General features: G+C 43.7%; 2 protein-coding genes across 3 annotated transcripts in view; one reads left to right on the top strand and one right to left on the bottom strand.

Moving 5' to 3' along the window:
* The window catches only part of cryba1l2 (crystallin, beta A1, like 2), a 7,242-nt gene extending 2,676 nt beyond the window's left edge, over nt 1–4,566 (top strand). For both annotated transcript variants that reach the window (XM_063219197.1, XM_063219198.1), the window contains 3 exons: nt 219–360; nt 1,954–2,096; nt 3,664–4,566. In XM_063219197.1, coding sequence (XP_063075267.1) covers nt 219–360; nt 1,954–2,096; nt 3,664–3,811 — 433 coding nt within the window. In that variant the 3' untranslated portion in view covers nt 3,812–4,566. The remainder of the gene's footprint in view (nt 1–218; nt 361–1,953; nt 2,097–3,663) is intronic.
* Nucleotides 4,567–4,575: 9 nt separating this feature from the next.
* On the bottom strand, nt 4,576–16,058 carry unc93b1 (unc-93 homolog B1, TLR signaling regulator). Its single transcript, XM_063219196.1, has 13 exons — nt 15,883–16,058; nt 15,450–15,611; nt 14,904–15,045; nt 14,390–14,543; nt 13,843–14,004; nt 12,997–13,126; nt 11,762–11,855; nt 10,980–11,104; nt 10,499–10,681; nt 8,744–9,038; nt 7,167–7,285; nt 6,737–6,859; nt 4,576–5,490 (listed from the first exon to the last, which is right to left on the bottom strand). Exons 2-13 carry the CDS (start codon nt 15,564–15,566, stop codon nt 5,221–5,223), a joined length of 1,914 nt encoding a protein of 637 aa, XP_063075266.1. The 5' UTR covers nt 15,567–15,611; nt 15,883–16,058; the 3' UTR covers nt 4,576–5,220.
* Between the last annotated feature and the right edge of the window lie 1,959 nt (nt 16,059–18,017).

Here is an 18,017-nt window from a genome sequence, read left to right as displayed (position 1 = left end):
TCCAAGCGATTTCATTCACCGCCTCCTCAACCCCCCAGCCCCCCCCCCCCCCCCCCCCCCCCCCCCCCCCCCCCCCCCCCCCCCCCCCCCCCCCCCCCCCCCCCCCCCCCCCCCCCCCCCCCCCCCCCCTCTCTAGCTCTGCATGACGTCTCATTTATGCGCGTCAAGAAAGCCAAATGTGTCTCTCATCATCGCATCTCCCCTCTGCTTCCCCTTAGCTGGGTGGGCTATGACCACTCTGACTTTGAGGGCCAGCAGTTTATCCTGGAGCGTGGAGAGTACCCCCACTGGGACGCCTACTGCGGCAACCTGTCCTACCACGTGGAGTGGATGTGGTCTTTCCGCCCCATCTACTGCGCTGTGAGTTTCCCAATCAGAACCACCACAACCGTCTTGGCCAAGTGCATTTACGACCTGTACAAGAAAAGCGTCTTTTCCACTGCTAGTTTTCTGGTAGTAGGCCTACAGCTCGACACAGCGCGACTCGGCCGCCACTTTTTGCTTTACGGTTGAGCTTTGATGTGCTCAATCGAAAAGCATAAATCGGCACCCGAGTCGCTCTGTGTCGAGCTGTAGGCCTACCAGAAAACCAGGCAGTGGAAAAAGCCTTAAGTGTGTGTGTGTGTGTGTGTGTGTGTGTGTGTGTGTGTGTGTGTGTGTGTGTGTGTGTGTGTGTGTGTGTGTGTGTGTGTGTGTGTGTGTGTGTGTGAGTGTGTGTGTGTGCAGGTTATCATTTGGTTATGTGTAAGTGTCTACATCATATGAGGCTGTGTCTACTCATCTCACCTACTCACCTGCCTACAGGGCCGGATTAAGATAGCCTGGGGCCCTAGGTTACAGGTTGCTGTGGGCCCCGCCAGAAGGCAAATTTTGAAACAAATGCACATACTAGACAGTGCCATAATTACAATATCGAAATTAGGGATAACATATCAACCAACTCTACTTAACACAACTGATACATGTTTTCAATATTGCATCGTCACCATTCTGCAATTTTTCACTTTTGGCCAATCAGGCTCCCCCTGGCAGGTGGGGTCCCCTAGGCTGCAGCCATATCTAGCCTGTGCATTAATCCGGCCCTGTTCTCCTGCCCTTCCCTTCACTACCACACCCTCTCACCTGGACAGGTGTTGCGGACAATTACAGACCCTCCATCTACCATATGGCCAGACTTGTATTGTGCAGAGTGAACATCTAATCCCCAACTCATCTCTCACTCTAATAACAAAGCAGGGTACCAAGGCACTCTTCTAACATAAAACCACTTTAAAGGGACACTGTGTGAGATTTTTAATTGTTTATTTTCAGAATCCATGCTGCCCATTCACCAATGTTACCTTTTTCATGAATACTTACCACCACCATCAAATTCGAAGTATTCATTATGACTGGAAAAATTGCATTTTTCATACATGAAAATGGGGATCTTCTCCATGGTCCGCCATTTTGAATGTCCAAAAAGAGCCATTTTTAGCTGCAAAAATGACTCTACTTGGACCATACTAGAAAATATTTGTTTATTACTTAGTAAACTTTCATGTAAAGATAAAATTTGACAATAGGCAGCCCACTTTCAATGAGCAGCATAGTTGCAGTACCTTTTTTGTCCATTTCCTGCACAGTGTACCCTTAATATAAAGGCTAGTCCATGTTTGAACTTAAAGAATTAAAATAAGTGCCACCATGTTTCAGCCAACTATAGGGCCTTCATTAGGGCAAGAAGTGAGAAGTGAAGTGTGCAATGCTCTAAATTAACACCAGCCAACCGGCCAAATGCTGGTGAAATTTTGGTTTGGCTGGTAGAAAAGACAAATTACTTGCCACTTTGACCCATTAGTGAGTGTGTTTTGGCTAAAATGATCAAAATCTACTAGCCATTTTGGCTGGTGGTGAAAAAAGTTAACGTAGGGTCTTGGAAGTGTGTCATCTCTCTCTGTCTTGGTCCTGCAGTCTTACCAGAGCAGTCGCATGATGATCTATGAGAAGGAGAACTTCCTGGGCCGCAACTCGGAGCTGTGTGACGACTACCCCTCCCTCGTGGCCATGGGCTGGTGCGGAAACGAGGTCGGATCCATGCACGTTATGTGCGGAGCGTAAGTTCACACCGTCATCTGTCAGGAACACTGACTGCAAACACACACACGCTTGTAAAAATGAAGTTTTCTTCAAGACGCTTAAGATTATGATCATTATGAAATGCTCGATTCTTTAGTAGTGAGTTTTCTGAAGTTCCGTTTTTTTATTATTCAAAGTCTTAAAAGTGCTGACCCTAAGTAGCATTTGTCACATCTGTCACCTGTCATAACAATAAAGGTACATACTGACAGTTTAAAAAATGATTTATGAGGATGATAAATAAGATTTAAATAAGATTGAAATTTAAAATGATATATGTTCCCATTGAATGATCTTGACTTTGTTGACGAGGAAAGCAACAGAACCAACCAAATAATACACAGAGCTTCTTGTTTGCCTGTAGCTTTTGGGCTTAACACACATCAAAACAGATGAGCAGACTCTGTTGAACTGGAGCTTAGCAACTGTTTTTTGCAGCAAACATAAATTAAATAGTATTCATATTATTTGAAATACCAAAAAACACCAGGAAATAATGGATAAGCCATTTTAAAACAACTCAAATTACACATGGGCCACAGCCTTCAAAAAAGAGAACTCACCTGTTGTATACAACATTTGAAGACTATTTAAGCTCGGTAGATTGGACCATACCACTTGTCACCTTAAATCATTCCAAGTCAATTGATTTGTAGTGCACGCAAATTCACCACGGCAAGTGTCAAACCAGTGTTGTCAGATAGCTGCTGTTTAATTAAAATCCTCCAGAATTCTTGCTCACTAATATAGCCTTGGGGCTGTGACTGAATAGATAAATGACATTTCATTACAGCATTCCACAAAGCAAAGCAATAAGCAAGCTCCGGCACATGGCCGTCTGTGAAGTGACATCACAGTAGTGCCATGTAACGATTGGCCCGAGGTGCTCCAAATTAGGTCTGCTTTATACTATAGCCCTCTACCGATCCCAAGGAGAAGATGGGGTGGATGCGAGGTGCGACACAGCAAGGTCACCTCATCCTCTGTCATTACCGGTTAGGGTTGCTAGGGTTGCCCTGCTCTTGTCACTCTCATGTACCCTCCGCCCCATCCTGTCACACCTCATCTCACACATTCCTCTCCCACCCCACCCCCACCCCCACGTCTCTCTTCATCCCCATATGTGCCTTGACACCCCCACGTCTCTCTTCATTCCCATATGTGCCTTGACACCCCTATGTCCCGTCACCGAAGCAGGTCGATTCATTAAGTGGATATTTCGTTGGCAGACGTTTCCTTCAACCCGTGCACATGTCTCGTTCATCCAAGCAGTCGTTTTGTTCAGGCTACCTATACTGCTTATTCTGATAAGCTTTTGTTTTATTTGTAGTATTATTCGTAATTATAACATCAACTCTACTGGTTAGTCTCCATGAATATACTGTATTGTATACAGAGGGGAGAGCTGTCACCATCCTCACTCTCCGTGTGTGTGTGTGTGTATGTGTGTGTGTGTGTGTGTGTGTGTGTGTGTGTGTGTGTGTGTGTGTGTGTGTCTGTGTGTATCTGTCTGTCCGTCTGTCTGTCTGTTGTGTCCTCCTTCAGGTTTGTGTGCTACGAGTACCCCGGCTACAGGGGCAAGCAGTACATCATGGAGTGCGAGAGACACAGCGGAGACTACCAGTGCTGGAGATACTGGGGCTCCCACTGCCTCACCCCCAAGATCCAGTCCATCCGCAGGGTCCAGCCTTAAGGGGAAAGGCGACCTATAGGAGACCCACCAAGACCAGCGGGACAGGACAGGACAGGACAGGACTTGACAAGACAGGACGAAGCAGAAAGGAATCCAATAAATAAGGGGAAAAAATGACACGAACAAAGGGAAAAATTGACATGTGAAATGGAGCTGAAAAAAAGAGGAAAACAAAAAGCAATCACTATCTGTGAATTTTGTGGTAGGGAGCCGTGAACGGTTTCAGAGTGATGGCGTCACTGGCGTCACTGGCTTCTCCACACAGCGGGCAACAAAGCCTCTCAAGATTAGAGCCTCTCGTCCTCCCCTTCCTACCTCACCACACAACACCACACCACAGACCCTCACACAGGCGCGCCAACACACACATACAAAACCAACAGTGACACCCAGTGGCGACATGGACACAGTGACGAACAGTGAACTAGTAGCCACGGCAGATTTGGCTCAGTCCACTCCTCTCACTCAAATCCATATAGGCCGTCTGTATACGTATGTGTATGCATGCGTTTTGTCCGGCTGTGTGTGTATGTGTGTATGAGAGAGACACTATGCAGCTGACCACCCCCATATCTGTGTCAGCCCATCACTGGATGACGCAAGAATGAGATATGGAACAGATGGATGTGTGTGCGCCCGTATGTGTGTGTGTGTGTGTGAGTGTGTGTGTGTGTGCATGTGTGTGTGAAGGGGGTGGAAGTAGAAGGGGAGAGAGGCAGCAGACCTAATGACTAATAAACTAACACACACCTCAACCTGCATCTGTGATTTTATTTGTGTGTTTACGTGTGACTGTATGTTTTACACTAGATTTTAGTTGTCCTATTAAATATTGATATGACTGAATGAATACTGCATTTAACTTTTCTTTACTGAGTGTTTGTAATTTTACGAACAACTACAAAAGAGAATATTTCACTATTATGCATAAATTACATCATTTTATTTCAGATCAATTATCATTCAAAACAACTTCAGCATAAAAAAATATAAAAATGATCATGTACCGTCGATACCCACAACACTAAAATGTATTTTCAGAAGAAGCAACATATACAAATATGTGAAATGTCAAACCTTGATTTACACATCACGGACAAAAGTGTACACACACTTCAGAAACTTTCTGGAGAAGGAACATATTACCACAACCTCTGAAAAACTTAAATGAGGTTCAAGCATCACCATGGAAACAATCCTCCCTGTGCACCTGTCTTGCTTTACTTCTCCTTTTAGACTTCCTGTTTCAAAGAACCACGGTCTTCACTTCTCCACTGCAACTCTCACATCAGTTTCCACTTCAGCATGCTTTTAAAAAAATAGGTCAACCTTTCCCTTTACATTTTCCCTCCTAATGGTTTCCTTCCTATCTTGGTCCTGTGATGCTATTCCTGCCTCTATTTCCTGTGTCACATGCGCTGAGCGTACTCTTCTCCGACACCTGCCTGCTCATAGGCGTCGTCATGGCGCCGTCGACGACCACGCGGCACAGGTGCATCCTGGGAGCCGATGGACACGGCGTCTCCGTCCGGTCTGACGACGGCTTCGGCCAGCACCTCCTCTTCCTCCGTGCCGTGTCCCTCCTCATCATCATGGCCGTCCTCGTGCTCCTCGTCGCCGCTGAACTCCGAGTCCGACTCGTCCGAGTTCTCCTCCTCCAGATAGCGGTAGCCCTTCACCTGGTTGTCATAGCGACGGTGGGGCAGAAACAGCGTTTATGAGTTAGTTGCACACCTGTGATTGGCACCTGGCAGGGGGATGGATTAGTTTTTTCTGTATTTGATGTTCATGTGTATATCATGTGTATAACAGTAATAAAAAAAATGTTTAAATGGTCGTCTCATTATCAGCTATCAAAGCTTATGTAACTCTCAGTAAAGGCAATAAGTTGCACAACTCCCACACAGTTCAGTAAATCTGGGTCTTCACGTCAGTTTCCTTTTTTGTACTCTAACAATCCTTCCAGGGATGAAAATGTATGAAACACCATGCAGATAAATATCAAATGTATGCAAACGCATTTGGTGTCACTTTGCATCATGCATGAACCTCCCCATGTGTCTGTGTGAAGGAGGTCAGACCTGCAAGATGAGAAATTTCTACTCTCTATCACATGGCCTGCTCCTGCATTATGAAAGTGAAGAGACCATTCTCCACTCTTTCATGCCCTGTTCTGGTCTAATGGTATTCTGTAGAAGGCCATATGGTTGAATTCAAGGAACTGAACACTAGCCTTTTATGCAGACCTGTGCATACTACTAAAACTAAAACTTGTCTTGCTAGAAATTGTGTGCACGACACGTCCTATAGTAAGCAGAACCGTAATATTACCAACCTGGACAGGAAATTAACAAGCTTGACTTACATCACTGCATTTGCTTTGTTTGGGTGAAATATTCTGTCGTGCCCATCTACTATCTTCATGTTGTTTTAGTGATGACATTAGCAAAATGTACAAAAAGGACAAATCTACAGTGTGTATCAATTCTCTTGGGATTGGATTGTCATGGAGACACAACGTTTCATATGGGATGGGAGGTATTGAACGTTCTGAGTGTTTCCCATAGGAAAGTAATGGAAGAATATTCATACAACGTAAAGGGAGATAATACAAAGAAGGGAGCCGTTTCAGAGGCACTACAGACTGGCTAGAGGAGATGGAAAGGAGTAACAGATTCTGTATGTGTGGGGGTGTTGTGGCTGAATAGGCAACATTGCCTGTGGGACCCAGGTTCAAGTCCAGCCTGGGTCATTTCCCAACCCATACCTCATATCTCTCTCCCACTCAGTTCCTGTCTATTCTGTCATATCAAATAAAAGGCACAAAGCCAAAAATATATATTCATAAAAAAACTGTGTGTATTTCCAATTGCAGCCAATGAATGGCGATTTTAAAAGCGTTTGGCAGTGCCAGTGTTCAGAGACCTTGTGCCGTGGTCGTGGAATGCGAGGCAGCCGGGGCTGATCCTTTTTGGCCAGCTTGCGCTCCATGCGCCAGTAGCAGAACATCGCCAGGAGCAACGTGAGGAGGAGGATGGACAGCTTCGCCTGGTACGACCACGGGGGTCACCGAAAAGGAGAACCAAAAAAGAAATGAGAAAAGGAGAGACAATCATTGCCTTGAAGATGGTATAATGGAGTGTTATAATCAGCAGAAAATAAATAGTCTCAGTCTCAGGGGTCACACGACACAAGAAAAAAACATTCAAATGAAAAAACATTCAAATGAAAAACAGAAATAGAGAGATTAAGAGAAAATAAAAAAAAACTTGTGTTCATAAAGGAATGTACCAAATGTACTAAATGTACTAAATGTACAAAAGTTGAACTGCAAAGAAAAAAAAAGATCTCTCACCCGCATTGCCAGGTTTGACCACAGGTAAACTATGAAGATTGCTATGGCTTGACACCAGTGATAGATGGTGAAGACAAAGTCCAGTCTTTCTTTGTCCTCATACAGCATACCAAGTATAGCTGGAGGGAAGAAGAAATGTGCAAAGAAAAAACAGATGCAGAGGTTAAAATCAATATTAGATGGATGCATTGCAATATGCTGTATCTGTATTTTTTCTGATACTGTTTACAGTTCAGTACAGCATACTATTACCACCAAATTTTGCTCCTGGTTAAAAAGGTAATCCCACTATGCGCTGTGGGCTTGACTAAATTTGACAGATCGACCTGCTGCATCAAATCATATTGCTTTTGCTAATACAAAATAAGGAGAATTTGAAAGAGGTTAATGGTAAGCCTTGTGTGTCTGCCCTTTTGTGTGTCACGGTGTTTCACTCACTGCTACAGATAATTAAGTAAAATCAATAAAGTATCTGCAATATAGGCCTACTGTATGTCTTATCTATATGGTGTTTAAACATTGTCATGTATCCCTATCATCAACAATAAGAAATAGATGCTGGAAAGTAGCAATGCATGCCCTTGCTATAGCATTAATTCCTTAATAAAGTATTAAAAGCATCTCTACTCTGCTCTATACACTCCACTTTACTGCACTCTCCTCCATGCATCTGTGCTGTACTCTGCTTTTCCTCTAGGTACTAGGTACATGACTACATTATCATATCCTGCTGCCTCTATTAATGAGGCACACAAACTGTGTCACCAGTATTTTTTAAAGCTTTAGTAACACTTTCTAAATAGTGAACAACTTTTAAAAACATTTGCAAATGTTTGTAAACGAATAAGGAATACTTTGCTAACACTGCACACATATTTTAAAAAATATATTTCATTATTTACTAAGTGAAGTATGATAGGTAGCAGGCTTCACTCAGGTTTCTTGATAACTTTTGAGGGTGCTGGCCCAAATAAATACTTGGAATCAAAGAAAGTGGGGATGCACCTTGCATCAAATGTTCTCTTTATTTTTTGTGCACAGACACGTTTCGGCGTGTGCCTTCCTCAGTGTACGTTCAAATAAAGAAAACATTTGATGCAAGATGCGCCCCCCTTTCTTTGATTCCAATTATTTACTAAGTGCTAATAAAGCTTTAAAATGACTGCTATTCTTAAGCGTTACCGCACCACTTACTGTTGAGGCTGGTTTTGTTCAGTGCAGTGCCCAGGCCTACTCTCTTTTCTCCATTCCACCTTGGCTACTGTGCTGTACTGTACTTTTCCTCTAGGTCAGTGGTTATCAACTTTTTGACCCCGGGATCTCATCATAAGCCTGCCAACGCCCCCCTTAGTAATAAAAAAATTAAACAGACTCATGCCTTCCAAAGGCAACTAAGCACCGCCCCCTCTCAACTGTATCTTTCTCAATGCTCCCCCTAGGGCTCCCCAACGCCCCCTGGGGGGCTGTAGAGCCCCTGCTGAGAAACACTCCTCTAGGTACATTACTACATTACCATATATGTGCTAGCTCTACTAATGAGGCAGACAGCTGTGTCACCGCCCCAGTGCTCCACTCACTGCTGAGGCTGGTCTTGTTCAGCGCGGTGCCCAGGCCCCACAGGGCGATCAGCAACAGCAGCCAGGGCATTGGGCCTGGCGCGTCCTTCATGACCTCCTTGTTCTGGGGCTTTGGAGACCAGCACATGAGCGCCACGATGATGCCCATATGCAGCACGGCGCCCCCTAGCAGGGTGAAGTGGCGCGGCACCCTCAGCAGGCTGAGCGACAGCAGGGAGCAGATGGAGGAGGACAGGCCGTACACCAGCACCAGCAGCCACAGGCTCTTCAGGCCCACCGAGCACACACCATACGACTGGGGAGAGAGGAGGAGGGGAGGACGGGGGGAGGGGGGAGAGGAGGGGGGAGGGAGAGAGAGAGAGAGAGAGAGAGAGAGAGAGAGAGAGAGAGAGAGAGAGAGAGAGAGAGAGAGAGAGAGAGAGAGAGAGAGAGAGAGAGAGAGAGAGAGAGAGAGAGAGAGACAGGCCAAGGGTGGGTTACTTCATACTTCTAGTATAGACTTCACAGCCTGTGATCTTTTTTTTTCTCATAAAATGGGTGGGATGCATACTGTATTTCAGATAAGTGATATCAGAGAAGTGATATTTGTTGAGGCAATCTTGCTATTTCTGTGAAATGGACTGTAGGTTGCTTTCCTGGTGAACCAGTAGCTGCCCCCTGGGCGTCAACACATAGCTTCTGGTTCACCAGGAAAGTATGTTGCAGCTTCACATAAACTGTATGTTTCAATACATGACTGATACATACAGTAACTTAGTAAGAAATCGGTAAATGAAACAGAACTGTAGGACAGAGAGGGGAGTGGAGAGAGTATCAAGAAAATACACCAGGGTGTCTTGTAGAGGGTGAAGTGAGCGAGCTAAGCCATGCCGAGATATTAGCAAGGTGATAAGACAATGCTCACAGGTTTCTATGGAAAAAATCGTCAGACAGCTTTCAGTGTCAACACATCAAGCTCTGTGGTAAACAGACCGTGTGCCTGGCAGCTGATGTGTCAACAGCATCCTACAGTAGAGTACAGGCTCATTCAAAATGACATTTCATATTCAAAGGTTCAAAGATCCATGCACAGCTTCTAGCTGTGCTGGTAAACACAGGAATATGCAATACTTCAAAAGGAACAAAGTTTACAGCACACTTGTTTGATTTTATGCTCTTTTATTCAGAGTTCACTTTGAATAAAAGAGCATAAAGTCAAACAAGTGTGTGGTAAACTTTTTTTCCTTTTGAAGTATGACATTTTATACTCTTTAGAGTCTGCACACTTGAAATCCTTTTTTTTAGGGTATGTCTTTCCATGGTTACCAAAATCTATTTACTAAATCAAGCTATTAAATGTCACTGCCCTCCCTTAACAGCTGTGCTCAGCTTATTACAGTAGTCTATGTGAAGAAGTTTGTACAGCGAGCATAGGAAATACTGCACAGCATGGAGAGTGTGGGTGACAACTAGGTCCTATTTTTACCCTGCGATTTTAGCAACCAGGCTTGCATCTGCACCATGCCTTGCCTCTTAACCTCGTGAATTTTCTTTGTTTTCAGACCAAACATGACCACTCATAGTTCATGTTCACACAAGCCAACACAGTGTGTGTGTGTGTGTGTGTGTGTGTGTGTGTGTGTGTGTGTGTGTGTGTGTGTGTGTGTGTGTGTGTGTGTGTGTGTGTGTGTGTGTGTGTGTGTGTGTGCGCGCGTGTGGCAGTATCATCATCATCATCAGCAGCAGCAGCAGCAGCAGCAGCAGCACATCCCTCACCAGTATGATCCCATTGATGGCGAAGAGCATCTCGAACCCTGAGTAGATGAAGAAGGGGCACAGCAGGCGCAGGCGGTAGTCACGCAGGTGCTTGAAGGGCAGCTGGAAGATGTTGCCCCAGCCGATGCTGCGCAGGTCGATCTCCTCCGTGGGCCGGTAGGCAGCTCCGCACAGCACCAGCAACTGGGACCAGTCAAAATGACAAACAAACAAACAGACATACAGTACAGCTCAGAATGTCATGGATGGCACTCGGAACAAAAAAAGCAGTCCAATGACTCACAAATGCACCTTACTTAATACATAAATTGTGCTGTGTGAAAGTTCACATGTGAATTTTGTATAGTGTGCATATGTTAAGATACAGAGAAAGAAAGAAAGAAAGAAAGAAAGAAAGAAAGAAAGAAAGAAAGAAAGAAAGAAAGAAAGAAAGAAAGAAAGAAAGAAAGAAGCAAAGACAAAGCTAAATCTGTGTCCTTACAATGACCATGGCTAGAAAGGCAGCTCCCATGAGGACGCTCTCCACTTCTATCAGCACCAGGGAACGAGGCAAGTTGGACAACACCGTCTTGTTCAGGTCTGGGATTATGCCATGGCTAGTAGCACCTGAGGAGTATGAGGCAAGATGAGGCAAGAAAAGGAGTTGCACACTAACAGTGAATGCAAATGAGGAAAACTGTATTAACAGCAGTCTAAAAAGTAAAAATCTGTCGACGTCTTCTGTGGGTTTTTACGGTTCTCAGCTTCAGTTAATACAGTTTTCCTGACTTTCCCTCATCGTTTTGTGAATTATGCACCAATTAAGAGGCTCAAATAAGACAAAGGCGCAAACAGTACCATCACATGCGGTTATGAGGTGATGCAAAATCCCTCCAAGTGCATTTCTGATGAGCTCCATTGCTACAGTTTTAGAGCACCTTATTGGTGGTTTGGTTTGAATTGTTGTACTTGGTAATACATATGCATAAAATATTAAAGGAAATAAATTAAATGTCAAAACTATTACCCTTATTTAAAGGATCACTATTATTTGAATGTATTGCTTTAATGTCCTCCTTGCAAGTCGCTTTGGTCAAAAGTGTCTGCTAAATGTAATGTAACGGAATTAATTAAAAGTGAATTTCTAAAGATTTCTGAAAAGGTACTTTGATGGTTTTACGTCTGAGCTCTTATTACCTGTATGTCAGTAGTAGTTCACATTTCAACATGATCTGAAGCGGTTAAGAGTCATAAAGGAGAGCTAGGGCATGCTGCAGTACCCACCACAGGTCTTGACGTTGTAGAGGACATGACTGGGCTCATGCAGATGGTAATTGAGGAAGAAGGCCATGGGGAACTCAGCAAAGACAAAGGAGAGCTGGAACAGGGATGCAGACCATTTACCATTTAGATTTTTTTTTCTTTTAACAGTTTTTATTGATTTTGTTCAGAAAAAAAGAGAACTATGGAATGCACTCAGTGAACAACCCTCCCCGAAACCCCACCCATTTACCCACCCACAGCTAGCCTATAGAAAGTAACAGGAGTATAAGTACAATTTAGATTTTTTTTTTTTTTAATTACACTGTGTCTTTATTCACACTAATTCAATTCTTTATATCAGACACTAATGCATGGTCCATATCAAAGTGTACAAAGAGTAAGCATAAGTAGTTTTTAATTATTATTAAATAGTAATTATTGTATGTCGGCTAGTCTAGAACAGTAACTGTGGTCACACATTACTAACTTAGAAGAACTCACTCCAACACCTGATGTAAGCCACGCTAAGGCAGAAATAAATGTACAAAATGTACCAAAAGGAAGGAGAGTGCTATATCTGTATAGGGCCCATGTCCTAAACAGTGACTTTAATGTGATTTAAACAGAATTACCGGCCACACTCACACAGCCTCTCTCACACATCTATGGCAACAACCAGCAACTGAGTTCCTACGTATATGGAATTTCGGTGCAAGTTTTTTTTTTAATTCACTGCAAACAAGTGACTGATACTACTATGTTGTTACCACATCTTCAGAGTCAATTGTAACAATGTGGTAACAACATCAAAGCGTTAGCCACTTGTTTACTGTGCAGTGTGTGTGCTCCAGCTCCTCCATTTGACCGATGCTGTCCTACTGTAAGGAGCCTGCCAGCTGGACGGGGCGAAGAGGTCCCTCTTAACCAAGACTGCATTACATTACAATACAATACAATACAATACGCTACACTTAACTGATGCTTGTATCCAAAGCGACTTACAGTTACTGACAGGGTATTGGTTAATACAGTCAGGGGCGTAGCACCAAATTTGGGGCCCCAGGAACAACCTCTTTCATGGGCCCCCCAAGAACATTTTCCATGGAACATTTTCCATAGGTGGGCTGGGCCCTAAGAATGAGTCAGTGTATTCCCCCCCTGTTTGACGCCACTGAGTACAGTCCCTGGCACCATGTGGCGTTCTGTGCCTTCCTCAAGGACACTCCTGCCATGAACCTACAGCCTACACTACTCACATGGAAGATGATGTAGAAGACGGTCTGGAAGATTACGATGTAGCGGTTGTAGGCCCCTTTAGGCGGCTTCTTCTGCTCCTGAACGTGCTCCTCCTTGTAGTTTTTGAATTCATAGTATTGCTGGGCCATTCTACAGCAGACAGACAGGCAGACAGAGAAACATGGATACATATTCACAGAGAGACAGTGAGACAGAGAGACAGACAGACAGACAGACAGGCAGACAGGCAGACAGACAGAGATATGAGACATGTTACAGACAAACACACAGACAAACAGAGAGATAATGAGAAGAAGGAATGAGCTGAAGAGGTGGAATGCATATACTGTACATACAGTACAAGGGCACACATGCTTATCATTAACACTTTCCATACGATATGCATTCATCCTTCAAGGAATAACTGAATAACTGAAAATACTGATCAAGAGGGAGGAAAAGAAGACAGAGGAGAACACTGAGGACTGGGCAGCAGGATAGAACACTGCTGATGCTGGATGGCAGAGAGAGTGCTGTGCGACGATGGGAGTTTCTGGTGATACATTTTAATGCTTAGAAAGGGTCTGCTTCCTTAATCCTCCCCATTCATGCTGCTGGCTTGAACTGGACAACCTAATAAAGAGAGGGGTGTCTCCAACAAACAATGTAAAATATACAGTGACCCAATCAGATGGGAGAATTGTGCACATAATCGTGAAGATTTGTATCCATTTTGGAATTGGAATTGCTTTTAGGGGTGCACACATAAAAAAAACACCTTTCAAATGGTCAGCCTATACACGCACGACACACATAAAATTGCAGATATAATTCAGGTAGACACCCATAGGATATTTCAAGATTACCTTGTGATATAGTTCCCGAGAGAAGCCCATAGTGGAACTATAGCTGCACCAATAGCAACCGCTGATGGTACCAGGGTGTAGTATCGCTCCCAGTAATTGGTCGAAACGAAAAGAGCATAGATTCCAGAAGCCAAAAACATCATCCACTTTGTGCCCAGAAACCTGCAAAGGCAAAGAGGAGGAAGAACAGCAGGATACAGATTTGCACACGCAGAGGGGGTCAGTTATTTCAGGATCAGGGAAAGGGTGGACCCAAAATCGGGTTCTCTTTTACATTGCAAGAAGAGCACTAAATTAACTTTTTTCATCACCAGCCAAAATGGCTTGTAGAAGTTTATCTCACTAGCCAAACACACACTCACTAATGGATCAAAGTGGTATTTTCTACCAGCCAAACTGACACACACACACACACACACACACACACACACACACACACACACACACACACACACACACACACACACACACACACACACACACACACACACACACACACACACACACACACACACGAACACAGGCACAAAAGATAAAGGACGGGCACCTGATAAGCACAGGGGTGTACAGGAGGCCGATGATGGGTGTGACATTAATGCCCATCAGCATCTTGTTGTCAATGTCCTCCAGGCCCAAGGTGCCGTACTTCACCTCTCTGTAGGTCTCATCATAGTGCAGAATCAGCTGCATTTGTAACAGGCCTGTGGCAAAGATAATGGTAAGAGTAGTCGTGGTCAAAAGAACGTTTTCAAACCAAAAAAAACGGTGCTTTAAAGTTTCAAATGATGGTTAACCCTGAAGCCTTGAAAATATGTTGTTTCATTATAAATTATAAGGGTTGGAGCAGGCGTCACCCGACAGTTTTTCTCTTCCTTTTAAGGGTGCTGACCAAAATATTGTAAAACTGAAAAATGAAAAAAGGTCACACCATGCATAGATTTCTTTATTACACAGACGCGTTTCGGTGTAATAATAAACGCGTCTGTGTAATAAAGAAACCTATGCATGGGGCGACCTTTTTTCATTTTTCATTATAAATCATGTAATAAATACAAGCTCACCCAAATACACGCTGTATATGATCATGCCGGCTACACTCGCCCCAGCCACATTTTTCACCACGCCCCACTTCTTCCTCCGGTAGTACTTCCTCTCCTCCTCCTCTTCATCATAGTCTGGGTGAGGGCCAAGGAATTCTTCCACCTGGGATCAATAAGCCACTTATAGGTTATCAAGAACTATAACATTATAGAAGACATACACGCCTAATATGAGATCCCATAGAAGGTGTTGATCCAGAAGCTGACCTACAACTACTAGATAACTCTAATTGATCAAAACACACACACACACACACACACACACACACACACACACACACACACACACACACACACACACACAAAAGCGTGCGCGCACACACACACACGCACACACACACGCACGCACGCTCGCACGCACACACACACACACACACACACACACACACACACACACACACACACACACACACACACACACACACACACACACACACACACACACACTCACACAAAGTATGCCCAAAACAGGTCTACTAATTATTTAGTGGTTCTCGTCCAGTTCACCTGCTCCTGGATGTTGGCCTCGGCTGCTTGTCCTGGCTCCTCCAGAATTCCATTGCGAGGGGCCTCGGGAATCTCAGCTTCGCGGTATACATTTTCCTCCACTATTGCCTCTGCCATCTGGTGGCTGTTTCAGTGCAGTAACCAGGAAGTCTTGAGGGGGAACTACATTGGGAAAAGAAGTAGTTATTTACACACGAGTTCTCTTTCAGGCATCGCCCCTGTTCTTGCGCTATTCTGAAGCCAGAGAATACTTTCTCCAAAACACACGCGCGTGGAACTACCCAAGTGGTCTAGGTAGTCTTCCGATTCATTCTAGGTATTAGCGAAAACAGAATACGGTAACAGGAGGGTTTGCCAACGCAAAATACAACTGGACTGACTGAGAATATGTAAACATATCACACTTAATCTGTGTAGACTAATTCAGGTTTACCTCTATGAAGAATATGCGCCAAATTGATCGGCACAATTCAGCAATGCCAATGCGCAGTCGACTGCAAACTACGTGGATTGACAGCTGGTTAAGAACATCTTTCTTGTACGAGTTCAGAAACGAACTAAAATAACTTAAGTTATAAGGAAACGAAAGTGACTACCCTGGCCTCAGTTCCCCATATTGACTTTCCATTCTTAAAGAGACAGTAGCCTACACGTTTGAGTTGTAAACAAAATAACCTCTTCAAAAAAAATCATAAACGGCATAGGCCTAGTTTAAATAAGTTGTAAATAGGCCTACATAGAAATACACCCAATAAAACTATTTTTAAGTAACTAAGAAAGTAAGAGAAATCACTGTGCCATAGCCTACCCCATACAAAAAAGGGGGATCAGTAAGGCATATTATTAGTGTCTCCATGATTCCCATTGGGGAAAGTTATGTGCGAGATAGCTATTAAAGGGACACTGTGCAGGAAATGGTAAAAAAAAAAGGTACTGCAACTATGCTGCTCATTGAAACTGGGCTGCCTATTGCCAAATTTGATCTTTACATGAAATTTTACTAAGTAATAAACAAATATTTTCTATTGTGGTCCAAGTTCAGTCATTTTTGCAACTAAAAATGGCTATTTTTGGAAATTCAAAATGGCGGACCATGGAGAAGATCCCCCTTTTCATGTATGAAAAGTGCAATTTTTCCAGTCATAGTGAATACTTAACATTTGATGGTGGTAGTAAGTATTCATGAAAAAGGTATTAGTGAAAGGGCAGCATGAATGCTTGAATGCTGAAAATAAACAACTAAAAATCTCACACAGTGTCCCTTTTATGAAGGAAGTGTGTGTGTGTGTGTGTGTGTATGGGGGGGCCCAAGCACTGACAGCAGCACTGACAGGGCAGTTGCCAGATGGGCTGCTTAGGATAACCGTCTGCGGGTAAAAATGGAAGAAATCGGCTATTTGACAGGATTTTCTGCCGTTTAATGCCCATAGAAATCAAAATGATTTGTTGAAATTTGGGCGGAATTTAGCGCCTCCCGGCGGTTTTTGAGCACCTTTTGGGCGGGATTTGAACGGACACCGCTGGCAACACTGTGGCCCCTCAAAATTTTAATCTTTCATTGGGCCCAACATTTCTGGCGGCGTCCCTGTGTGTGTGTGTGTGTGTGTGTGTGTGTGTGTGTGTGTGTGTGTGTGTGTGTGTGTGTGTGTGTGTGTTTGTGATAATGTTTCCATTATACTGTGAGGGCGACAAGTAGGCCTACATATTTTATTTATTATTCTACTTTTGCATCATGAAGTCATCCAGGCATGTATGAGTTCTCTATCTCAATTCCAATTGTGTGTTTAATTTTAAAACCATTCTACATCAGGGAAAAGGTGCGCTCAGACATGTAATCTATTTGAGAGCCAGGAGTGTTGTATGTAGTGCACCTCACTAATGCACCCGTCCATGAATGGGCTCACTGGAATTGGATCCAGCCTTTCCCAGCCCCCTACCCCATCCCTCTCTCCCACTTGCTTCAAATCACTCTTTCACCACGAGGTGTGCAACAAAATAAGTTTGAAATCCAGAAAAATACTGGAAAAATATGACTTAATTTCCCCCTGGTATCAATGAAGTTACTCTACTCTACTCTGAGTCTTTAAAAAAAAAAAAAAATCTCTTTCAAGGTTTGAAATGATCACAGAATTAGGTTCAAGAAAACACCAAGCACAATTATTTCCATGCCATCACAGCACGTACTGTATTACTCGTGTTATTTAATGTTTCAGATTTTAATAATTGTCCACTCAGGAGCATTGATCCATTAGGTATTCTAGTTGGAATGTCCCCGTCTTCACCCCTTGCCCTTCTCACCCTTTGGTTGCCTGCACTTGTTAGTCAAGTTAACAATTATCTTTCAGTGCTGCACTCTTCAGTGAGTGAGTACAGTACATGGCTGTGATTGCCACCTTTGTGTGAACATCTGTGGAATTCACCAAGACTGCTGCAACAATGGCAGTGTATATAAGGACACGTTCATTATGGAGCATTGCTGCTCTTGCTGTGCAGCGCACATGCACACTTTGCCTGACCAGAATGCATTGAAATGGCAAAGTGCACTAACCAGAATGCATTGAAATGGCA

Source organism: Engraulis encrasicolus, chromosome 16 (assembly GCF_034702125.1).
Source record: "Engraulis encrasicolus isolate BLACKSEA-1 chromosome 16, IST_EnEncr_1.0, whole genome shotgun sequence".
Lineage (NCBI taxonomy): Eukaryota > Metazoa > Chordata > Actinopteri > Clupeiformes > Engraulidae > Engraulis > Engraulis encrasicolus.
The sequence above is the reverse complement of the archived record's forward strand: the minus strand, read 5'-3'. Positions and strand labels throughout refer to the sequence as shown.